The sequence below is a fragment of the Erinaceus europaeus genome, chromosome 3 (assembly GCF_950295315.1).
Source record: "Erinaceus europaeus chromosome 3, mEriEur2.1, whole genome shotgun sequence".
Taxonomy (NCBI): Eukaryota; Metazoa; Chordata; class Mammalia; order Eulipotyphla; family Erinaceidae; genus Erinaceus; species Erinaceus europaeus.
The window spans coordinates 147,939,989-147,964,897 of NC_080164.1; the positions used below are offsets into that span (position 1 = coordinate 147,939,989).

At 37.7% G+C, this 24,909-nt stretch overlaps 1 protein-coding gene across 1 annotated transcript in view; it reads right to left on the bottom strand.

Annotated features, from left to right (window-relative positions):
- Positions 1-13,542: 13,542 nt before the first annotated feature.
- GABRB1 (gamma-aminobutyric acid type A receptor subunit beta1) overlaps positions 13,543-24,909 on the bottom strand; it is a 468,888-nt gene continuing 457,521 nt past the window's right edge. Inside the window, exon 9 of the mRNA XM_007539682.2 lies at positions 13,543-14,316. Coding sequence (XP_007539744.1) covers positions 13,972-14,316 — 345 coding nt within the window. The 3' untranslated portion in view covers positions 13,543-13,971. The remainder of the gene's footprint in view (positions 14,317-24,909) is intronic.

Sequence of the window (24,909 nt, forward strand, 5' to 3'; positions counted from 1 at the left end):
TTTGTTATTGGAGACAGAGAAATTGAGAGGGGAGGAGGAGGTAGAAAGGGAAAGAGACATCTGCATCCCTGCTTCACCACCTAAGAAGCTTTCCTCCTGCAGGTGAGGACCAAGGGCTTAAACTTGGATCCTTGTGTACTGTAATGTGTGTGCTTAACCAAGTATGCCACTGCCTGCCCGCCCCCAGACTTTTTTCAATGTGTTTTATGGCTTCAGGTTGTCATTGTGAATTTTTGTTTATGCTAGTTTGCCCTAATCTCATTTAGTGTGTCTTCAGCTAAAGTGTAATTTTTATTTTTTGTGAGACTAAGATTTTGGAGACATCTGTACCTTGGCTTTTTCCCATTGTGCTTATATGATTGATATTAAACATTTTCTGAATTAATAACCATCCTATAGGAGGTTGCATTTCTGTAGGAAGATGTTGACTGATAAACACTCATTTAATAGGTTTCTTAATGTCAATAACCCTTACTGCAAATTCTAATCTTGCTACATACACATATTCTATCTCTAACTTAAACCAAGTGATCATTTATTTTTCCGATTATATGACACTTCAGGAAACAATAGCCAGCGTAGGATGTCTCAAAAATCCCTCTTTCTATGCAGGCCAAGGGTCTGTTGATAAAGTGGTGATTCCCAGTTAATTTGATGACTGGATGCCAAAGCATCTCTATACCAGAAGTGAGATTGTGATTGAAAAGCTATCCTATTAATCACCAATTAATAGATAAATGAACTTCACACCATTAATCTATTCACTGTTTTATTGTCAACATTTTTTTTCCCTGAAGGGAGAGAATGAACTTGGAAGTTGGAGATCTTCCAATTAGAAGAGACTGACAAATAGGCCAGCTCTTATATTCATATTCACAGTGGAAATTTTAAAAGAAATTTGACATGGTGAAATTCACAAATGAATACCACTAATGTTTGTTTTAGGCATCATTCATGAAAACAAGGAAACCTCATTTTAAAAAATATATAAACACTATACCTTCAATTTTTTTGTAAGGTGTGCTATCTTAAAGAATAATATATATATATATATATATATATATATATATATATATATATATATATATTTAAAAAGTGTTAGAAATAAGCTCCTGGAAAATTTCTGGTATTTTTTTTTTCCAATTGTTGGATAATAATGCAAATAATTTCTTCCAAATAAAGGAATTTTGTTTGTATTAATACAGTAAAAGCTCTCAAATAGAATTCCAAACATTTTCAAGGATTATAAAAAGATATGCCTGAAATCTTGTATATTTTTAAACATGATACAAAGTAAACTTTTTATGTATAGGCATTTGTAATTTAAAAATGTTTTATTTGTTTTAAGAATAAACAAGCTAACAGAAAATGTACGTATTTACAGCAATAAGCTACATTTCAGAAGCTACACAACGGCTTTTGTTGGCACCAGCCTTCAAATGTGTTTTTCCCTCTTTGATTTGCTGCAAGATTTAGAATTTTTTAGTACCAAAGCAAAGTAAACAGCAATTACTTTTATAGCAGAGCCACACTATTAACAAAAATACTGAGTGAACTACAGTCCTGTGACTGTTTGGGTTTCTGTGAATCCTGAAGTCAAAAGCACAGCTTTTCTTGTGTCCATACTACCTGACTGCATGAGAATTAATTTTGTATTTTACAAGAATACACAATTACTCAATGCATGACTTAGGGGGAAAAAGGTCTTTAAAAGTAAAAGGGTCAGGAATCAGAGTACACTGAACAGTTTCTTCTTCACTGATTCACTGCTTGCAGGGGAATCTATTTCTTTCATGTATAGAAATCACAGTCCACAGGCTTCATGGGATTAGTCCACAGATAATTTTTGAGATAGCAAAGATGTAATGTCACATACTTTGAGCACGTAAAAAGGAATTAATGAAAAAGTTAGACTATATTAATCAAATCCCTAACATAAAGAATACAATCAAGCACACTGTATGAAAGTTTGATTTCAAATGTAAAAAGCAACTACAGAAAAATCACAAGTTTCATTAGACAGAATAGCAGTTTCAATCAGAAAATGCAGCATATAATATTGATACAAAATAGAAACTTGAATTATAAAAGTAAGAAGTCCACCTTTTTCTGTCTTGGCCTTTGCTAAAAGCATGTCCCATTTCATTAAAACTTCTATAGGTTTTCAAAGGTATTCATTCTTGCCATCTAGTTTTTTTGTACCTAGTAGGAATACAAAAGTATTATATACTTATGTAAGAAAGCAAATGATTGTCAGAAGAGGAAAAGAACATGAACATGTACTTGATGTTTCTGTACAATAGAAGGAATTTTGCCTACTGAAAAGTAGGGAGAATTGATTATTTACATGTAGTTTGTACTACCAATCAGAATATGGAACAGCTAAATCATGTTTAGTAGGAGGGCGGAAAGCATAGCAAGTTATGCTGTGTCTTCGACATATTTGGTGAATTTAGCATAATGGATTTTTGAGAGGCAACATAAGTTATGGGTTTCTTTATATAGTGTAGCACCTACTTTTGAAAACCTCAGGTATTTAGTATAGGGGACACTGGATTAAAAATAGCAGGAGGCTTATTTGGAAAGTTTGGCTAATTTTTAAAATTCAGTTAGGTTATAGGTGAGGTGGTAGCCAAAGAGGTGTTCCATTGCTGGCAGCATATCAACTTTTCTATTCTCTAGTATACTAAGTCCTGCTTTCCCAACCCACAGGTTCATCAGGGATGAAATAATTATTTATAATTATTCAAAGATGATGGATAAGCAAGATATTTTTTTCAAGCAAGCCATCCTCAACCCAGATGTGTTTCTCTCAAAAGTAGTTTTATTTGTACTTAAAACAATATTAAAGTTTCCGATTTACATTTCCATAAACCTTTTAAATGACACAACAACAATAATTTACAGTAGTCATTAGGCTCCCGGTACAATGGCACAAAATTCTGCCTGGTGATCAGAAACAAAAAGCTTAAAGATGTGAAAACCTTTTTGGTCCTTGTAAACAGTGTTACCATTTAGAATGAAAAAAGAATTCCATGCAGTGTTGACTTTGTAATAATGTCACATCATAGTTATTATTAAGAGGGATAGTATTGTAATGACCCCTCTCTAAAATAAGGAACTGAACAACACCATTAGTAAATATATGCATCTGGATTCTAATCACAAGCATTCCCTACTTAGAAGAGTAGTAGATGGTCTGAACATAGACTACTACTTGTATATATGTTTTCCATAACTCTGTGGCAGGTTAGAATAATAGAGGGGATTATCTAAAAATGTCTCAGGGATATTGTTGAAAATGTAAAATATTTTAAGCTTTATTTACTGAGTAAAAACTATGTAGGAAACCGATTAACATGAGTTGATTAGCTTAAAAAAAGAATAGGCAGGAACACTGCAAATCAATGTATTTGGGGATTATCAAGTAGAAAAATATGTTATCTAGTAAAACGTGGGTGGCTGGTTGCCACTCTGAGGTAAGGCTTGCAAATGATAGATTTCTTTTATGCAAATATGTAAAAAATATACATAACCAGAGGACAGAAAAGTTAACCACTGACAAGAGGGGAGGCAGAAAAGGTATTTTTCTGCACATGAACTTTATGTAGCTTAGAGTTCAAAAATCAGGAACTGTCCAACCCCCCACCTTAGTTTTAAACCTCCTGTTTAAACTTCTTGGCCGAACTGGAATTTTGTGCATAATACTCCCTGGGAAAATTCTCTTCTAATTCACAAAGAAGTGTTGCATTAATTATGCAGTGTAGTTCCAGCTTCAAGAGAAAACAAACCCTAGAATCAGATTCAGTAGGCTTTTTAATAAGGCAAATATAGGAGGGTAAATGAGAGGGAGAAATGAAACTTTAAATGAAACATTTCTCATAAAACGGAGTGGTAATCAGCATGAAAAGTTCAATTCTCCCAGAACTAGCAGAGTCTAGTAATAATTGATGGAGAAAATCCCAACAGCCAGTTTGTGCAAACCCCAGTGTGGGTTCACCTATAATTCTGAGAGCATTTTTGTTTCCACTTGGAGGTTGTTGACTGTTAGATATTTGGAAATAAAGTAACTTGGTGGAGGGCCCAGGAGCACCTGTCTATATGATCTATAGCCTATAGTATGACCCAATATGGAAATGTGTTTCTCTATTGCTTTACTTACCAATGTAAGTCATTTAACCCACATTTATACTCTTCGTTACAGACTAAACAATAGTTTGAGCAATGTAATGTAGTAAGAAAATGGGTGGTGTACTGCACCAAAGTAAAAGACTCTTGGGGGCAGAGGGGGTTCAGGTCCCGGCAGAGGAGGACCTAGAAGGGGTTGAACTATTATGTGGAAAACTGAGAAGTGTGATGCATGTTCAAAATACTGTATTTTACTGTTGACTGTGAACCATTAATCCCTCCAATAAAGAAAAGGTAAAAAAAAAAAAAAAACATAAAAAAATAAAATGGGACATTTATCCTTAAAGGACCTTATACTTTACTTAGGGAAGCAGAACATCTATTTACAAAGTTAATGCTAAATGCACAAATGAAATACCTATATTGTGGTCTGGGTGGTGGTGCAGTGGATAAAGCATTAGACTCACAAGCCTGAGGTCCCAGGTTCAATCCCTGGCAGCACATATCTGGTGTTTTCTCTCTCCTATCATTCTCATAAATAAATAAATCTTAAAAAAAGAAATGCCTATGTTCACTTGATAAATTGACTATAAGAACTGAGGGGGCTCTCATAGGAGAATGAATAAAAGTAGAGAAGGTTGCTCATGGCTTTTAGGATGGTGCTGGACGGATCTATAAAGTTCACCACTGGGGTGGAACTAAGAAGAATCCAGAAAATAGAAATAAAATGTACAATGCCAAGCACAATAAAAACATTTAAAGATAACTGTATTGCCTCAGTGGGAGAGTAGGAAAGGCCTGAGGATTAGCTTGCTTGAATCTGAGGAAGGGTAACAATGAAAAAGTAAGGTAGGCATGCATGATGAAGACTGAGGGTAGATCTGAATCATCCATAGGTAATCATGACATGCATTTTCCTCAAGATGGTAAATATATCATTATTATTATTATCATTATTTTGCCTCTAGGGCTATCGCTAGGGCTGTGCCTGGACTATGAATCCACTGTTCCTAGTAGCCACTTTTTCCATTTTTTTAATTGGATAAGAAAGAGAGAAATTGAGGGGAGTGGGGGAGATAAAAAGGTAGATATAGGGAGATATAGACACCTGCTTGTGAAGTGACCCCCTCCCTCCTGCAGATGGAGAGCTGCAAGTTTGAACCAGGATCCTTGAGCAGATCCTTCTGCTTAGTACTATGTGTGCACTTCACACTGTGTGTGCTTAACCCAGTGCACTACCTCCCGCCCCTAAAATTTTCAGTAAATCACTTAGCCTATTTAAGTCTCTATTTACAAATAATAATATATTGTTTTTATAATGGCACAGGCTTGTAGTGAAGATCAAATCCTGAAATACAGTTTGGGAAAATGTTTTCTGATGCCTTAAACCAATGTGTGACAGCTGTTGTTGGGTATCTTCTCTAAAGTTCTCTCTCTCTGTTAACACATCCACTCATCTTTCTTCTCCAGGCATTGGGCAGCTCTGAAGTTCATTGATGTAAATCAGTCATGATAATTCCATCCTTCTTGTCGATGACTGGTTTATAAATGGATGTGTAATCAATCCAGCCCTGACTAATGGGACAAAAAATGCTTGTTGAAGGTGTTTTTGGGAAATAAATTCCTTGCTCTCAAAAAAGACCCAAGACTGAACTTTCCCTTATATTCACTGCATATAAGTGAATGTGGTAGCCAGTTTTCAACCATAACAGAGTTATAACTAGAGTTAACTCAAATACAAAGTTAGGAAGAAGTGACTATGGAGGGACATGGGTTATTAATGAAATCATTGCACTACTGAATAACTCTATTTTTGAACTTATTGATATGAGATAGTAATTTTTATCATGAAAATTACTTGTAGTTGTACCTCTCTTCCTCTCTCTCATACACAGATAAATAACATTTTTTTTTTAAAAAGGGTTATCTGTGTATAGGAATTTCAGTGGAAATGTTGTTCAGAACTACAATAGAGAGGATGCATGCTATTGTAAAACTATAAATAGCCAGACATGCTAGTCACAGTTTTAGCAGTAAAGCTTCAGTTTTGTCCTAACTATGCCTAAAAAGCTGGCATATTTAACCAGCTAACTACAGGATTAGGAGGAGGTAAGGTGAAGGGGGGCAGGGAGAGCAAGTTGAGAAATCAGAAGTCTTTCTGAATAGATGGAAGACTGCTTCTTACCTGAGACCTGACCTCAATCTTCTTTGTTTCTTCACCTACAAAATACAAGACAGTGGTGGGCTCCAGAACTGGGTAAGACCTTTGAAGGTCACTGCTACAGCATTTCTCCCAACATGATGCCTTGAAGTGATTTGTCCACATACATAAGGGTTATTTCATGATTTTTCCTGATTAAGAGAATGGTCTAAGAACTGATATCTTCCAGGGGTCTAAAAATGGACATCACACTGACTTATGTCATCTGATATCCCAATGTGTTTATAGGGATATACTGTAGAGTTAACTATTAAAATAATATTCTTACACTTGCCTGAAGACTTAACTATACATGTTAAATTTTTAAAAGGAATATGACTAAGTCTTACATTCATTTGACATCATTTTATTCCTAATACCATATATGACAGGCAGTACTACTAAGTTTTTTTTTTTTTGCCTCCAGGGTTATTGCTGGGGCTCGGTGCCTGCACTACTAATCCACTGCTCCTGGAGGCCATTTGTTCCCCCCGCTTTGTTGGCCTTGTTGTTGTCATTACTGTTGTTATTATTGGATAGGATAGAGAGAAAACGAGATAGGAGGGGAGACAGACATCAGACCTGCTTCACCGCCCCTGAAGCGACCACCTCTGCAGGTGGGGAGCCGGGGTCTTGAACCAGGATCCTTCCACTGGTCCTTGTGTTTTGAGCCACACCATATGCGCTTAACCCACTGTGCTACCGCCCGACCCCCAGTACTACTAAGTTTATGGGGTAATGTTACCAGGCCACAGTGTTTTTGTGTCTTTCTGGAAACTATATTAAGATCAATCTTTTGAAGTTTAGTTTTGGAAAGGAGTATGAAAGCCACTTACTAGCACTTATCACAGAACTAGGAAGCGGGAGAGACAGCAGAAAGGCCACATCATTTTTAACCCTAAGGAATCTTCCATCTACTTCCTTCCCTCTTCCTACCATAGAGCTCCTTTATTGTTAACAATTTCAGTTTAAAGTGCACATTGCTTGATATGTTTATAAATCTCAGTTTTCTATATATAGAAATGCTGTCTGGAGGAGGAAGATATTCTCTCTATTACATATGGGAAATTTAGATGGTTTTCCTTATAACTTGTCCCGATACTAAATATATTTAATGTCTGCTAGAAAGCTGAAGTGGATAGGTAGGGTCATGCATAAGAATGGGGACCTATAATGAAAATAAGAAACAAACAGGATGAAATGGATCATTTTTCTAGGGAACAGGTTGTGCCTAGTGATACACTGCATGGTAAGCCATTCTGGAAGTAATACTAATAAATTTTTGAATGGAATACAGCTAAGACTAAAGAAAGGCATGAATAATTGAGAAAATTGAAAAATGAGAATTCAATATAAATATATGATATAAGGAAGTGGATTTCTCAAACTTTGGTGTAAGTAATATCATTTCCCATAGCTTTTTATTTTGACTTTATTTTGAATTAGGTTGGGAGTGAGAAGGTTTATGTAAATGCTATTTGCATAAAAGACAGCAAAGGGAACAAAACAAAACAACACCGAAACCACAGCTTAGGAGGGAATATTATATACACAAGCTATCTCCTAAATGCCTCCTAAATGCTTCTGGAAAATAATAGGAATTTGGAGAAATTATTAAAATTTATTGTTTTGTGGATTCAACTGAAGATATGCAGTATAAGGTCAAAGAAACTGGCACTTTCAGCTCTCCATGGATGAAATACCTTATGGGATTTGGAAATAACAAAGAGGAAAACTTAATGATTTAATTTCATTGGGTTAAGGCATGAGATAAGGCAGGATGGTAGATAGGACTGAGAAAAAATAAACATGAGAGGTGATCTATTTTACACAGCTAAACAATCTATAGATATATCATACATAATAATTGTCACCTGTAAAAACTATCCTAGAAAATAACCCGTTTCCTTTAGAAGGAAACCTAGGAGAATAAAAGGCTCCAGATAGCAATAGTGGTTTCTTGTAGTCATCCTTTGGCTTCCAACTAGGGCTGCTTTTCGTGAATTTGTGACCCTGTGTACCTAAGGCAAATACATAATGTTACTTGGCCTCTTTGACCTGTTTTGATTGATTTTTCCCATTTTCTGTAGAACAGGAAATGCAGGCAGTCATTTATGAGAAAGGGTTCCTTTCCTGACTAGTTCAGAAATGCACCTGCTTTCCCCACATTGAACTTCTACTGAATGTTGAATGTGATTATTCCAGACTGTCTAGAGACTGGTCAGGAATGGTTGTAAGTTCCTCAGTATACTAAGAACTATTAAATCAGGACAGACAAAGCAAACAACTCTTAAGCTTATTGAATGCAAATGAGGAAATCCTTGCTATTAAGAAGGTGAAAATAACCTCGGAATTCTTTATGCTTATCCTTGTGGGAACTTGGTATGTTCTGTTTTGCAATTCTTAAACAATTTTCCTTTCAAATGTTTCCTTGTGAGACTACAATCTCTAACAAATAGTTTTCTGTCAGTTTAGAAAATTTCAGTTATCTAGAAAAAGCATGATTATAATAAAGACAACATGTCTGGACCTGGAATAGAGCTCACTTATTAATTACAGGAAAACATTATTTTTTCTCAGTTGATGGCAGACCCTACTTGGCAAGTCTTGGAACCAAAATGTTCCACAATGATGGCTCTCCTAGCACCTAAAATGATTGCATAAAAAGACCTACCTTGCAAAGTTCTTACCTCCAAGAAAAATGTGTGCTAAAATTATTACTGAGAAACCAATATATATTCTTGCTTGCTTGCATGTTCTGAATTTCTTTTGATACTGTCACCCTCTCCGGCACTGCCAGTTTGCATGGGAACACATCTTATGGCATAATATCCCACCATTCTGAAGACTTTTTTTCAAGAATACCAAGACTTGTAAGAAATAAATTTGAGAATGTTTAATTCTCAGATTATCTTTCAAGGTTAGCTAGCTCATATCAACATTTCCTGGGTTCCTAATTGAAGAAAACATCTCTAAATTCCTAGCCAGTTTATACCAATATTTATTATTAATTAAAAAATAGTGACATGGTTACTTTTGAATTTTTCAGGAATGAATCAACCAGTCATGTTATCAGTGTTGTTTGTGATCTCTTCCTTTTCTTCCTTCTATAATTTGGACATTTGAATGCATGTTTATCCTGCTCCACTTTTATCCTTAAGAGAAGTTCTTGGAAACATTGTGGAAGGAAAAAGTTAGAAGCTAAAGTTATTGGTACAAGTGAAGCTTTGAATTACCTGTGGAATTTGATCATCTCTTCCATTCCTGACCCTCTCAATCGAATGGAGAATTCAGTGTTTGAATATATGCACAGCCACAAAAGATTGATAAAAAACACATCTACTTTTCATGACACAGTTCCAGGAGCAGCTGGCTATATCCTTTCTCTGCTGGTGTGCTGTTCCCGAGCCCCACCGTGGTGCAGCTCTCTAGGGAGCTGACATCCTTTTCAGTGGGGTTGGGACATGAGGCAGTGAAAACAGACACCTGGCAGAGTTACACAATCACATACACACAAAATGGCAGAGAAAGAGCAAGAGCTAAAAAAGATTCTGGTTTGGGCCCAAATCACTAATCATTTCACTTCATGAATAAAAGCAAATGCCTTATAAGCTTACAATTATTTACAGTGTTCAGATTGTTCAAACATCCACCCAAAGCTGCGGACCACCACACAACATGGAACAGTTCAATGAACTATGTACAGAATTTACAAGGAAGTTTACATAATAGTGTACATTCGCTCAACAAGTTTACCTTTGTGTTTACTGTTTGCTTTTTGGAAACTGAGATAATTTTGTCTTTCTTTCTTATCCCAGTAACTGCTGGTTGAACCAACAAATGCTTGCACATTTCTTTTTCCTCCCTCCTGGGATAGGTGATCACTTTGTTTATGGAAAAAAAATTATAGCACATCACCCTTGGTAAGACATTATTCCAAACTGTTCACATAAATCTTGGAGATCCTTGCTTTCTAGCATTATAAATATATCTTTCAGTGTTTACCTTGATTTTAATTGAGTTCTTTCTTACATCATTATTTATAAAGTAGTCATTGATTTTATAAAGATGAAATCTAGTCAACATTTCTGTGTATAGTACATAATGCATGGTTAAGGAAAATCTATTCTGAAATCCATAAAACAAACTTTTTTTCTCTGCACCACATTTTTCTTTTTGCATTTTCAAAATCCTTCATTGATTGTAATGCACAATAAATATGGTATGTATGAAAACACATATCATTTAGTCAGCAGGGTTGCCAACTATTGTTTCTATTTGGCAATGTAGAGGATGGAGGCAATAACCCTGGCTAATTCAAGACAAAATTATGTTATTGCCTCACAAAGCTGGTAAGTGTAATGCACAAGTCACCCCTGATATTTTAAGCCAATGAACATGAACAGAAGTAATGAGATCTACTCATCATTTGTTAGGTGAAAGATAGGGTTTTTGCTGTGTCTATACAGATTAAGTCAGTGCCACAGTTTATGTCACCATTTATGAACTGTGGATATGGGGTTCCCTGGACATGACTGGAGCATCTAGAGTGAATTGTGCAATTTTCAGCCTCTGTGGGCACTTTAGTAATGTAGAAGTTTATGGCCACTTTCATGGCAAAAAAAGAGAACAGCACAGTTATCGTTATATTATCATATAAATAGTATGCTTTTACAATGTAATGGTCTGAGACTTTCAGGAATAGGGACCAGTTGGAAGAAAATAATGAATGAATTGGGGGACAAGAGGGAGAATATTTGACTAGCAGGTATCCAGAAGAAGGGATAGGAGACAGAAATCACTATCCATAAATATGGTAACTTCTCTATTCTTCTGTCTGCTGTTGCCTCCCAAATCGGGTCTACTTAACAGAATTTGTGTAAAAGTGACTGGCTATAAACCTTCTACAGTCCAGGAGGGTATATGGTGACACCACTCTGGGCTGGATGGTATGTTCAGACCTACTAATTGTGCATTTCACACAGGTTAAGAATTCAAAATGCTTTTTTTTAAAAAAAAAATAAATGCTTTACATCTAAAACTACAAGCATCAATTCCTTTAGACTTTTAAGAAAAGATAAAAATAGTAATAAAAGTAGAAATTACCTCAATCTTTCCATGAAGAATAATCTAAATAGATAAAGAAAAATTGTTTTGTTAACGACAGAGATTAAAGATACCTTTGTGATTTAACATTTCATCTTTAAATGTTTTTTAGAAAGCTCTGACATCAGAATGATTTTTATCTAGTAGGCATCAGACCTAAGAGTCTCTCTTCCTGTATTTAAAGTAAATGGCTACACAGTAGTTCCTGGGTGAACACTGGAAATATTTGCTTTACAATCACTGGTTATAGTCACATTTCACCCTATATGGATGTCTTTCTGTGGCAAAGCATCTTACCCTGCCATGTTTTAAGAAATGGATCATTTTATTTTTCTTGACCAGAGAACTGTAATGATACAATGAAAAACTAAATGAAAAATTGATACCCATACCCTTTGATATCTTATGAAATTATTGAGATTATTCCTTCCAGTTAAAGCAGCTTATATATTCTTAGCAAACAGCCATGTTTAGAGCCATAGTTATTCACATATCTTTGGGTTCTCTTTTCCTCCTGCTTTCTCAAGGAATAACTTCATAGCTATCTCTCCTTGGGCTCATCAGAAGGAAATTCAATGTTATCATTTCAACTAAGATTAAAATTTCTAGTAACAGATGCTATTGTAAACATATCCCCTGATCTTAACCATCAGGAGAAAACCAGATGACCAGATGAGGTAATTATCCCTACTATTATCTCAATTCGTATTTCATGTCCATGGATCAGGTTCCAAATAGCCTTCACTAGTGGTTGGTGAATTTAGGATTGTACTCAAACTTGCAAATAAACATACAGAATACTTAGCTACTCAGGCTGAAAGAAAAAAAAAAAGCAAAGAGTTTAATGAAGTAAAATGAGATGAATCTCAGTGGTAGCTTGTTGAGTATGTTTCAGATTGCAGTCATGCTAGTGAGGGATGTCCCTTCTATGAAGGTCACGAACAAAGTAACTCATAAGCAGAGATTATGAGGCCGAGCAGGAATGACAGTGAATTAGGATGAGGATAAGGTCAGTACTTGAGGGGCTGGTGTAAGTATTTGAAGGTCCTATGATTTGTTGCTATTTGTTGTTTTTACTACTTTGAAGATTTCCTTTAAGCAGAAATCTGAGTGTGGAGAATGACACCAGTATGGGTGTGTGTGTGCATTTTCTGAACATTCATTTTATATTTTGGAATGTAGGGCTCAGAGAGCAGAGCCATAAGTGCTAGTTGAGGTCTGTGCAACCAGCTTTTCACCATTAGATACTGCTCTCTGGAAGGCTAAGAAATATATACTATTTAAGATTTGGCAGTTCAAGTCACTGCCCAGGCACCCTTATCACAGCACATAAATCTTGCCTCCCACCTCTTGGAAGGGGCACTATCTTTCACAAGCAAAAATCAGTTGCCACTCCTTCAAAATTTTCTTTCTCTACCCTTCTTTTTCATATCTGTCTGAGCAGGAAATAGGGAAATGTGGTGGCATGGCTTCATGGCACATTGTCAAGTGAAATCAGGTTACTGAAATGAATTTGGGGTAGCTCATTTGAAATAGCTAAAAACTCAAACACCTTATTCTCAAGAAGAAAAGAAAAATGTTCATGGACTACCAGGTTGGTTTCTAATGCTAATTTCAAAGTTGCCTGGAAGTCTGAGCTCAAAGCATTTCCCCAGAATATCCAGCTTTTACCAGTGAGGTGAAAATTGCAGATTCCATTTGTGGAACCTTGATCAGTGCTTATCAACGCTACATGAAACAGCCTCTTCTACAAGGGACTGGGGGCTGGGAGTGTGAACTTGAGGGTGCAGGGGAGTCTTCCTCCCTGGTTTAGACTCCTTTCCATTTCCCCTTCTTCCTGGAAATATGTAACTTATCAATGGCTTTGTTTTTCTTCTGAGATTCTAGAAATTCTATGTTTTTTATGTTCTATTTATTTATTTATTATTGTATAGAGACAGAGAAATTGAGAGGGGAAGATAGGGAGAGAGACAGAGAAACACTTGCAGCCCTGCTTCACTACTCGTGAAGCTTTCCCCCTGCAGGTGGGAACCAGGGGCTTGAACCTGGATCACTGTGCACTGTAATTGCCACCGCCTGGCCCTGATTGTATGTTTTGTTTTGTTTTGTTTTGGCAGCTTGAGATTGTTACAGTTTACCAGGAAGCAGCCTGCATGGGGAATTAGGTCCCTTTTGTTGTCATCTAAACAAGAAATTGAAAAAATCCAGGGCAACTAGGAAGGACTGTTGAAGATCGATCTATGTCGATCTATCTATCTAACTTCTGTGCATGTGTTTGTAAACATGGCCATTAATAGAGTTCTCAAAGAGCAGATAACCTGGACCATGGCAGACTGGAAAAAAAAAAATAGTTCTTTGTCTGATTTTGTTTTTTGGAAGTAAACATGGTGCAGTAATAAAATTAATATGTAAAACTTAAAACAAATTGGATGGCTGGATTTCTTACCTCAAAAGACACAGCAGTATCTCTGCTGGGGACCTGTGTGGTTAAAAATCAAGAGAAGAAAGTCGTCGTTTATGAGCCATTGGGACAGACCTTAGTGCACATAGTACAGCCAATAAACGACGTTAAAAAGAGAAAAGGTGATGGGGAAGAACATTCTGGACCACTTGTCTATGGAATTCACATCAGTCAAGTCGGGGATTTTGACTTTGAGCTGCGAGGCGCGCCTGCGGATGCGGCCTTTGTTGTGTGCGCCATGCCGGTCCAGCGCACGCCCATAGCCCTCGCGGGTGCTCATCGGCCTGCGGTACTGGATGCTGGCGCTGTCATAGGAGTACATGGTGGTCTTGGGGTCACTCACACCCGTGAGCACCTCTGAGCTGGCCGTCTCATTCCTGATTTCCAGGGTGCTAAGGAGAATGTTGCCGTGGCTGTCAACCTGACAGAGAGACAGGACACACTTAGGGATTACTACCAGTTGGCTTGATTCCAGCAAACTGCTACTTAGCACACACTGTAAAGCGTAACTAAGAATGGGGCTCAGTAAATGCCATCTAGATATCCATCTTACTCTGAAAGCCTCCTATACATAGGAGATTGTCCATCCTATCCATCCATTTGTTGTTCCATTGATCATGTCTAACCATCCCCTATCATCTGTCTCTATTAAAAAAGTTATTTATTTAGCATAGAGACAATAAGACTGAGGTAATGGGAGACAGAGAGGGAGTGACACATGAAGGATTGTCTTACTGCTGGTGAAACTTTCCCCCTGCACTTGCGGGACCAGGGGCTTGAACCTGGTACCTTGGACACTAATATGTGTGCTCAACCAGGTGCACCATGCCGGGCCTCTAATCTACCTCTATTTCTGTCTGTCTCTCTAGTCATAGATCTACCTGTCTATCATAATCATTGATCTCCACTCACAAAACATTAGTGAGTGTAGTGTTTTTTCTTCTTTCTCTTATTTTATTTTTTATAGAGATAGTGAGGCAGAGATGTAGAGAGAAAGTGAAGAAAACAAAAAACAAACAAACAAACAAACAAACAAAAAACCCTACAGAACCAGACCTTCCTTCAATGTGATGAGAGCAGGGCTAAACCCGGATTGAGGACATGGCAAAGCTATGATATGCTGTATGATATAATACTATAATAAGTGTGCTGTTTTGTCAGTCTGATTTTTCTGTATGTACACATGTGCATGTATAGTACGTACACTATTTAACATATATGGCACATTTTTTTTGTTATAAAAGTAATACCGGGCAACATTTAGAACTTTAGAAACAAAAAGAAAACATTCATAATTTTACTTACACAGTGGATTATTTTTAATATCCTGTTATTAATTTTCTACTGCTTACTATTCAGATGTAATTATAAATGTAGATCATCTGATATATTTTGCTTTGCAATCTTCATTATCAGTTAATAATTTAGTTCTATAATCTGCTCCCTTCAATAAGTATTCCTTTGTGACTACTATAATAACAGTTTATACTGATAAAGCTTAAATGAATTAATCTAGCTGTTAAGGCCTGCTTTCCTTTGTAATATATTAAAAAACAACCAAGCAAGCATGGTCTTCCAGTTAGACTTTTGTGTTAATCTATATTTTCTCAGGTCAGAAGTGAGATTCATTGGATAACATAGAGATAAAGGAGGCAGAGTCTCATGTATAGAAAGAAAATGTTTGAGGTTGTGTTGAACAAAGACAGAGAGCATAGGCAAGGGCTAAAGGAGCAAAAGGCCCTGGAAGGAAGTTCTATTAGACATTTATAAAGGTACCAAGGGGCAGATACATTAAAATCCTGGGCAGACGATGTAGGTCAGGAGTTGGAGTTCTATATGCTCTTGTTCTGATAAGAGAGGACCAAGTGGATGATGGCAATACCACCATTCTTTACTCTTGTTACCTGACTTCTGCAAACAAGGAGGTCTGGTGCCTGTGCTGCCTGTGTTAGCTACTTGCTGATGCTTTCGGGGCCACCATTCAGTCAAGGAGGCTTGCTCATTAGAAGATGGCTGCCCGTGTCTTGATAGAAGAGTGTCCATGTTTGATTTCTATCACACTGTATTTTGACTTGTGTGTTTCCAATTTGGTTCACTATTGCCTCCTGTCACTCCAGGGATAATCTGCCCCATATTTCCTGGATTTTCTTTATGCTCTGCACTCTCCTCACTTTATTCCTCTCCTCCCTCCCCCTCCTCTCCTCTTTCTTTCTCCTTCCTCCTTCCCTTCTTCCTTCCCTCCCTCCCTCCCTTCCTTCCTTCTTTCCTTCCTTCCTTTTCCCATTTCAGATAGAAACAGAGAAAGGGAGAAAGAGAGAGAGAGAGAGAGAGAGAGAGAGGAAGAGAGAGAGAAAGAGAAGACACTATCACACTCAAGCTTTTTTCAATGTGGTGGGGGGCCAGGCTTGAACCTGGGTCTTGCACACTGCAAAACAGCACACTAAGTGAGCTACTTCATTGGCCCCATACATACTTTGTTATTTCAAAGAAATAACATCTTTGACCTATAATGTGATTTTGTTTATGCTTAAGTTGATATGCTTTGCAAACTGATTTACCTAGAGGGGGGATAGCTCATCCATGCAAATGAGTTTGAAGTACTTCTAAGGATTAGAGGCAACACTAGTTACATCTAGAGTTTCAGCACAGTGTCTGATTTACAGTAAACTGAAATTATTTTTGAACAAGATTACATACCTATTGAAAGCAATATATATATATATATATATCAAAAGAAAAGAAACTGTTGAAGAGAATAAAAACACTGGAAGGAAAGACAGGGTAGAATATGATCACGGTATTTCACAGACAACAGAACCAAAATTTACTGACAACCACCTGTGCCCAACATTACAGTAAATGTCCCATACACATCGCTTACTTCAGCAAACTGTCTCAAGTTTACATTCCTAGTGAACAGCAGTCCTAAGATTACAAGCCATGTCTTGTCTGATTTAAAGTTTATGTGTTTCTTACAGAGAAAGATCAGCTTCATGGACCTTCGCCTTCACCACATCCCACTGTGAACTTAGTGGTGCAGCTGGCACTTTAAAGTTCCAGTTGGTTGGGGAGAGAAGTGGTGACTAAATTTGTTCTGTGCCCCCACATTCTCATCATATTTTCCTTCTGTGAAGAATTTTGCTTTAGTCAAACTCTTCCCCAACCTGGCACATGTATTGCTTCTTTATTCAGACATTTGTAATAAATTATCATTGTTATTAATCACTACTATTAAGTTTCATAATGTAGTTTAGCTTAGTTTTTTTTTTCTCATATTGATGCTTATGTAATATGGATGGGCAGTGGTGCATTCAGTCAGGTAAGCACACATATAAACATTCACAAGGATCTGGGTTCGAGCCCCCACTCTCCACCTGTGGAGAGGATGCTTCATGAGTGGCGAAGCAAGTCTGCAGGGATCTATTTTTCTCTCACCCTATCTTTCTTTATCAATTTCCCTCTGTCCTGTAAAATAAAAATAAAGAAGTAGATAGTAAAAAAAAAAAAAAAAGGGAAAAATGGCTCCAGGAGCCATGGATTTGTAGTGCTGGCACTAAGCCCCAGAGATTACCTTGGTGGCAATAAAAAAGAAAGAAAGAAAGAAAGAAAGAAAGAAAGAAAGAAAGAAAGAAAGAAAAAAGAAAAAGAAATATGTAATAACATTAGTTCAATGATGGAGAGATTGAGACCTAGAGAAGCTAAGTCAATTGTTTAATATTAAAAAAATTATAAGTACACAAATTGGCATACAAATCTCAAGGATTTATATCCAGTGTCTGAACAGCTTTGATAATGAATAATATCTAGATAGAGGACACAACATATATATATAATTTCCTTTTTGTTGCCCTTGTTTTTTTATTGTTGTAGTTATTATTGCTGTTGATGTCATCATTGCTTGATAGGACAGAGAGAAATGGAAAGAGGAGGGGAAGACAGAGAGGGGGAGAGAAAGATAGACACCTGCAGACCTGCTTTACCACCTGTGAAGCGACTCCCCTGCAGGTGGGCAGCCGGGGGGTTCGAACCTGGATCCTTATGGCAGTCCTTGTGCTTTGTGCCACGTGCGCTTAACCCGCTGTGCTACTGCCCGACTCCTCACAGCATATATTTTTTAAATATTGTAAAACAAATCACTTGATCTGTATGCATCATTAAACTACTTTTAAAATAAAATTTCTTTAAACAAGTTGAATTTAGAAGCAGTTAATGAAGCATACAGGCGGTCATCATTAAACAGAAGCCAGAAAATATGGTACATTTATTAAGATATTTTGGTTAGTATTGGTGCAAACTCAAATGAACTTATATTATTTGAGGTTTATTCATTTTTGTAAGCTCCTTATTCTGTCATATGGCTTGAAATCCAAATTGTAAGCCATTTGACATTAAAACTATGCATCCAGCTTTGCAACTACCCATGAAAGCTGATTTCCTTCCTGTCAGTTAAATTAACATTACCTTGCTCTTCAGTCTTCAGTCTCTTGTCCATACCTATTCTCTATCTTTCCTAGTCTATGTCTTCTCCTAAAAGTTGTTGTTACAGACTGTGTGCTTGTGGGAGTGTGTGTGCCATGGGTTTCTTCTGAAGGATGTGATTTCCTCATCTTGAAAACTTAGCTGCATCACCACTGATACCGGCAAGTTTCTGCCTGCTTTGTCTTTAATACTTGCTGGCTGGAGAAGCACCTCAACCATAAAATGGTATCTAAGTATCCTTATGTCCATAACTGGTACAATGCTTCCAAAATAGAACCTATGGAAAAGTGGTAATTGCCATTTTCCACATCTTCAAAAGTAGCTGTGTTTGTAATGGCCAAAAAAAATATGAAGATCTTCTAATAAATAAACAGAACTGGGGGGGGTCAGAAGGTTGCGCACCAGGTTAAATGCACATAGTACAGAGCATAAGGATTTATGCAATGATCCCAGTTTGAGCCTCCAGCTCCTCACCTATAGGGGGGTCACTTCACAAGTGGTAAAGCAGAGCTGCAGGTGTCTATCTTTCTCTCCCTCCCTCTCTCTTCCTCTTCTATCTCTTCCCCCTCTTTGTCTTCCTCTCTTCCTCTGTCTTCCTTCTCAATTTCTCTGTCCTATCCAATAAGATGAAAAAAGATGGCTGCTAGAAGAAGTGGATTCGTAGTGCTGGCACTGTGTTGTCCCCCCCCCCAAAAAAAAAAAAAAGGAAGGAAGGAAGAAAACTGTCTTGGGGGGACTGTTTCATATGCCCGCACTCCTTTGCCAGCAAGTCTAGCAGTGCCTGCCTTGAAGAGATCTAAGTACTTTCCTTTCTAGGTTCCATTTCCTGAACTCACATTCATACTCTTCCTCATTTTACTTTTAACTCTCCTCTTTGCCTTCCAGTCAATGAGATGGCAATTTCTGAGTAAGCAACTGGCTGTTCTCTAAGTAGGTATGAACACACACACACACACACACACACACACACACACACACACACACACACAAATACACACACACACACACACACACACATACACACTGATGCTCCACTGTTAATCTTGGCTTTCTGTGTAGTGAGTGGGTTAGTCAGTAACACAGATGTTGATGAAGAAATGTATAAGCAATAGAACATGATATCTCATAACTGAGAAATTAAAGATCTCAACAAATAACCTCCTTATCCTTATATTCTCTTATACAAATCCTGGGAATCCTCCCAACTCTTACTGGTATCCAATATTTTGCTGAAATAATACTTTGACCTCTTTAAAATTCATATTATTAGTGCTTCTTTCAACAGACTTGGAAATCTGCTTGTTGCTACCATGGGATCTTTCTTCTTCAAGTCTGCTGAGCCTTTGTCTCATGTCTTCTGATGTTTAGAAGAGACTAAAGACCTCCTCATCACAGATACACCTTGGGAGCATGTGTATGGGTGGGTGGGTGTGGGTGGAGGGAGGCTGGACTTTCACTGTATAGAGACCTGAGATGGGAAAAGACATTCTAACTCTGGGTGGTAACTCCATCCTTCCTCCTCCTCTCTCTCCCTCCCTCCCTTCCTCTCACCTTCCCTTTCTCTCACCCTCCCTTCCTCCCTCCCTTCCTTCCTTTGCCTCTTTTCCTTTCTTTATTCCTTTTTTCTTCCCTCCTTTCACCCCTCCTTCTCTTACTTGCTGTAGTTCAGTGACTACCAAGCACAGCATCTGATTTTAACATTCTGAGGACAGGACAGTCCTGGGAAGACAGTGAAGTAAACTCACAAGGTTCTTGAACCACTGGTGCTGTCATCCTTATGAAAGAAAATAAAGAGTAACCTTCTCCCCAGAAGTAGGTCTTGATAATTGAGCAGCATTTAAAAATAGCTATATAAATTACTTTAGCTATTTTTAGAAAAATATAGCCAACATACAACTTGCTGATGTTGTGCATGCATTTCCTACAATTACACTTATGCTTACATTTGATTACCCTGGGTGAAAAAGTTATTTACATTTCTTTATTTTTCTCTTGAACTTCATCACAGAACAGTCTACAAGATAGTTCTGCATAGATGTTTAAAAACTTTGTAGTCTCCCCCAAACCACATCAAATTGATGGGATTTACAATCAACAATATTTATACACTTTCCCCATATTTGGGAGCTACTCTTTTCCCTGATCTAGCTTTCTGGTCATTTTTCCAGCCATAAAATCATCTCCTCAGACAATAACTTGTATCCACCTGCATATCAAATTTCAGGATTAGAAAAAAGCAAGCAAGCAAACAAACAAAAAACTAGTGTAGGCATGGGCCTTTTGGAATATAAATAAAACAGGACTACTAACTATCTACAAAATGGAGACTCCCCAACTCTTCATCTGAACTATCCCAGCCTTTAGGTTCATGATTAATCAACAATTTGTTTGGCTTTATATGTTAACTCTTTTTTCAGCCACCAGGTTCCAGATGCTAACATGATGCCAACCAGACTTCCCTGGACAGACAACCCCACCAATGTGTCCTGGAGCTCCAATTCTCCAGAACCCCTGCCCCACTAGGGAAATAGAGAGGCAGGCTGGGAGTATGGATTGACCTGTAAACTCCCATGTTCAGCGGGAAAGCAATTACAGAAGCCAGACCTTCCACCTTCTGCATCCCATTGTGACTCTGGGTCCATGCTCCCGTGGGGTTAAAGAATAGGAAAGCTATCAGTGGAGGGGATGGGATATGGAGTTCTGGTGGTGGGAACTGTGTGGAGTTGTGCCTCTTATCCTATGGTTTTTGTCAGTGTTTCCTTTTTATAAATAAAAGTATATATAAATGTAAAACTTTGTAGTCTCAAAATACAGCAGAATTCTCAAGATTCTCTTATCTGACTTCTTTCACCCTCCAAGTGTCCCACTAGAATTTTTCTCCAAGTAGACAGGTGTGTTTTTACAGAGCTGAGAAAAATACTTGATTTGTAGGAGTACTCAATAAACAACTCACTGAGTGAATGATTCAATCAGGTACAGGTAAGACATGACAGTTAAATTTCATGTGTTCATTTGTTCAGCTGTGATACCTATTGTCTGATTAAGTACTCTTCTAGACATTTCTGTGAAGGTATTTTGTAGGGGGAATTAGCATTTACAATCAGTTATTGTATGGAATGAAGATTCTATTAAATTCCATGGGTGAATGTCATCCAGTTATCTGAGAACATCTCTAAGAACAAAACCTGATGGTTCCCCAGAGGAAAATTTCAGCCTCAAGACTACAATATGACAGCCCATCTGACTTTCTAGTGTGCCCCACATTTTGAACTCAAGACAGCAGCATCAACTTTCACCTGCATTTTTAGTCTGCAGTCTTCCATACAGATTCCAAAGTTTCCATCTGCCATAATCCTGTGAGTCAACTAATGAAAAGAAATCTCTTTTTTGTGTATATGCTGGTACTTTTTCTATTGATTCTGTTTCTCTGGGAAAACAGTGACACAAAGAGTCTGGCAAAGATCTTGAGAGTGGTACCCAAATATCTAAAGCCCTGCAAATGTTGTTATGGATGTATTTTTCCCTCAACAGAAACCCTAGAAAACAAATTCATTTTTCAGCGTGGGATTAGCCCTTCTCCATCTCCTTCTCTTTCACTCTCTCTGCATCCAGCATCTCCAAATAGTGCCTCAGGGCTGTGAAAAATGTTGCCACTCACTGAATTTAACTGTTCCAGAAATTTTCAATATATAAATATAGCAGAACTCATTTCAGTGTAATTGGAATAAAATATAATCTTGTTTTCTATGGCAGTTTAAAAACCCTGTTGAGAAATACCTCCAGGCTCAATCTATTTTGCAAACAGGAAGTTATTTCCTTTTTGCTAGCCAATTCAATTAGATTCATATTTACTATGTGGATCTGAAGCCCAGAGCAAGAAGTCAAGTGAGGGGAAGCTGGTCATGGACTGAACTGGCCTCCAGAGTTTACAGTTCAGTTGATGAAGATCAAAAAGCTGCCTTCACATGAGGAAAGCAGAGTGTGACAAAGTCACATCCTCTATCTGCCCTTCTGCTCATACAATGCAGCCCATTTCCATCACTGGTCAGTTACTACTGCTAAGCAGGATTGGCACCCCCTAGCCTCTTGATCTTGAATTCCTAAAAACCTGTGTGCATCTGTGCACAAGACAATGGCAAAGGATGGCAGAGAAGGGGGAAGGGGAACAATAGGCTTTTCTAGGAAATGAATTGCATTTCTCTTTTTAAAAAATACTTTTTATTGTCTTTATTTATTTACTGACTAGAGACAGCCAGAAATTGAGAAGGGGAAGATAGAGAGGGAGAGAGACAGAGAGATACCCAAAGCACTGCTTCACCACTTGTAAAGCTGTGCCCTTGTAGGTGGGGACTAGGGGCTTGAACCCGGGTCCATACGCACTTACCACCTGTCCCACTTGCATTTCTCTTTACATGCCTAACAGCAAGTGGAAGAAGTGGAAAATTTCCAATACCATTTCCAGAGACGAGTGAAGGTTAAGAACAAACTTACTGGGCCAGTGAGATAGTTCACTTGAATAGTGTGTTGCTTTGTCATGCACATGACCCAGGTTTGATCCTGTCTCCACCGCAATGAAGGAAGATTTGGTGCCTTGGTCTCTTTCATTCTCCCTGACTCTATATAAATGACAAAAACAACAAACCTACAAATCTAATCAAATAGACATTCTGGAAGTAGAGAAGGAAAAAGAGGCAAAAATCAAACCACTGGTAATATTCTAGAACATTTCTCAGTTAGATAAACTTATCCTGGATTCCTTTCTTTTCTTCACTTCTCTCATCCCTTGTAGTAGCAGACCCTCCTGGCTCTACTTAGTCCCCATGTAACTTTACTGAGGAAATGTTGATTTATAAGACTGTTGTTACAGAGCACAACTTCACACCTCACCCTCCACCAACTTGTCAAGTCCCTGCACCATAAAGCACTATGTCCTCAACTCCTTCACAGCCCTCCCCCTTCCCAAGTCCCTTTTTGAGTCATTTGGATTTGATGAAGTAGGTCATAGATTATTAACATTTTTCCCGGTATGACTCTACTTTTTAAAAAGGGCTGCTTCTTTTCACCATCACCTCTGTTGCATATTGATTTTCCTCTTTCCAGGGATGCAGCCCTGTGGTCTTTTCTCTGCTCAGTGGCTGGAGTGAAGATTTGCAGATGTGAAAGATCATATTTACTCTGTTAAAATATTTAAGCTACTTCTATGATGACTTTTCAGTTTGGGGTTGGTCTTTTTCCCACTTCTTCCTTTTCACCCACTCTCTGCTCCCAATATATCCAAACAGTGACTGAAGGCTGGGAGAAATGCTGCTACTCACTGAATTTAACTGTTTAGAATAAACCTAAATCTAGAGCCACACAGTCTCATGTGATTTGGCTCCTGCCAGTAAATCAGCCCTCATTTCCGACTATTCTTATCCCTTGAATTTTCTGCTGCAGTCACACTAATAACTGTGTTGGCTACCCCAGAGGCTCCTAAGTTCTCAGGGTATTTTCACTTGTTGTTTCTCCTTTCTTTAGTTCTATTGCCCATATTGGTACCTGGTCAACTTCCATCTCTCTCTCTTTTTTTCACTGTTCATTAAATCGTGCATATGTTTATAAGTGATCTGAAATGGGAACTCCAGGAGAGCAGCTGCTTCTGGTGTTGGTGTTCATCATTGTATACACCTGTATGCACCCCTTTGCTTTTCCGGAGCTGAGCGTTAGGTGCCCTAAAGAGGGTCTGAGGAAACGTCTGAGAAATGAGAAACTGAAACTCAGACTTGGAGCCAATTTCTCTGAGCTCTGAATTTTGACGAATAAGGATACTTGAGTAGCTAAAATGTCTAGTTTTTCAGATATTAGTATGAATCCAAATAAGTTTGAAAAACTTGTTAAAAATTAAAGCTTGAGTTATTCTCATTCTAGATTAAGGTGTTCCCTGCCTGAATTTTACATACGTACACATACATATACATCATATACATATACAGACACATACACTTCACCCCCCAACCCCCCCAAGGGTCTGAGTTGGTTCTGGTGTACCTGACCTTTACCTGAGCTATGGCAGGCTGAAAATTCACAAAACGGTTACTCTATTTCGCGATAATTGAGAATTAATTACAAATAAGTGCTTTTTAAACTTTAGAGAAGCAAAAAGCAGGGCAGTAGGGGAATAGTTCTTTTAAAACATTTTATTCATTTTATTTCAGTGAGAGAGAGAAAAACAAAGAAATAACACAGAGAGAAAGACACAGAAAGACCAGAGCACTGCTCCATTCTGGTTTATGGTGGTGCTGGGTCTTGAACCTGCTACCGCAGAGCCTCAGGCATGAAAGTCTTTTGCATAACCACTATGCTATCTCCCAGCCCATATAGGGGGAGTAATTATTAAATTGATATTAGGGGAAATTTATTGATCTTTGATTGTAGAGTGAGTAAGGAAACAAACTAATTTATACACAGAAACATTTTATACATGAACAAAACAGTCACTTATTGCTTAAGGACTTAAAGGATATTTTATAATTAAATATAAAATGCACTGTTGCCA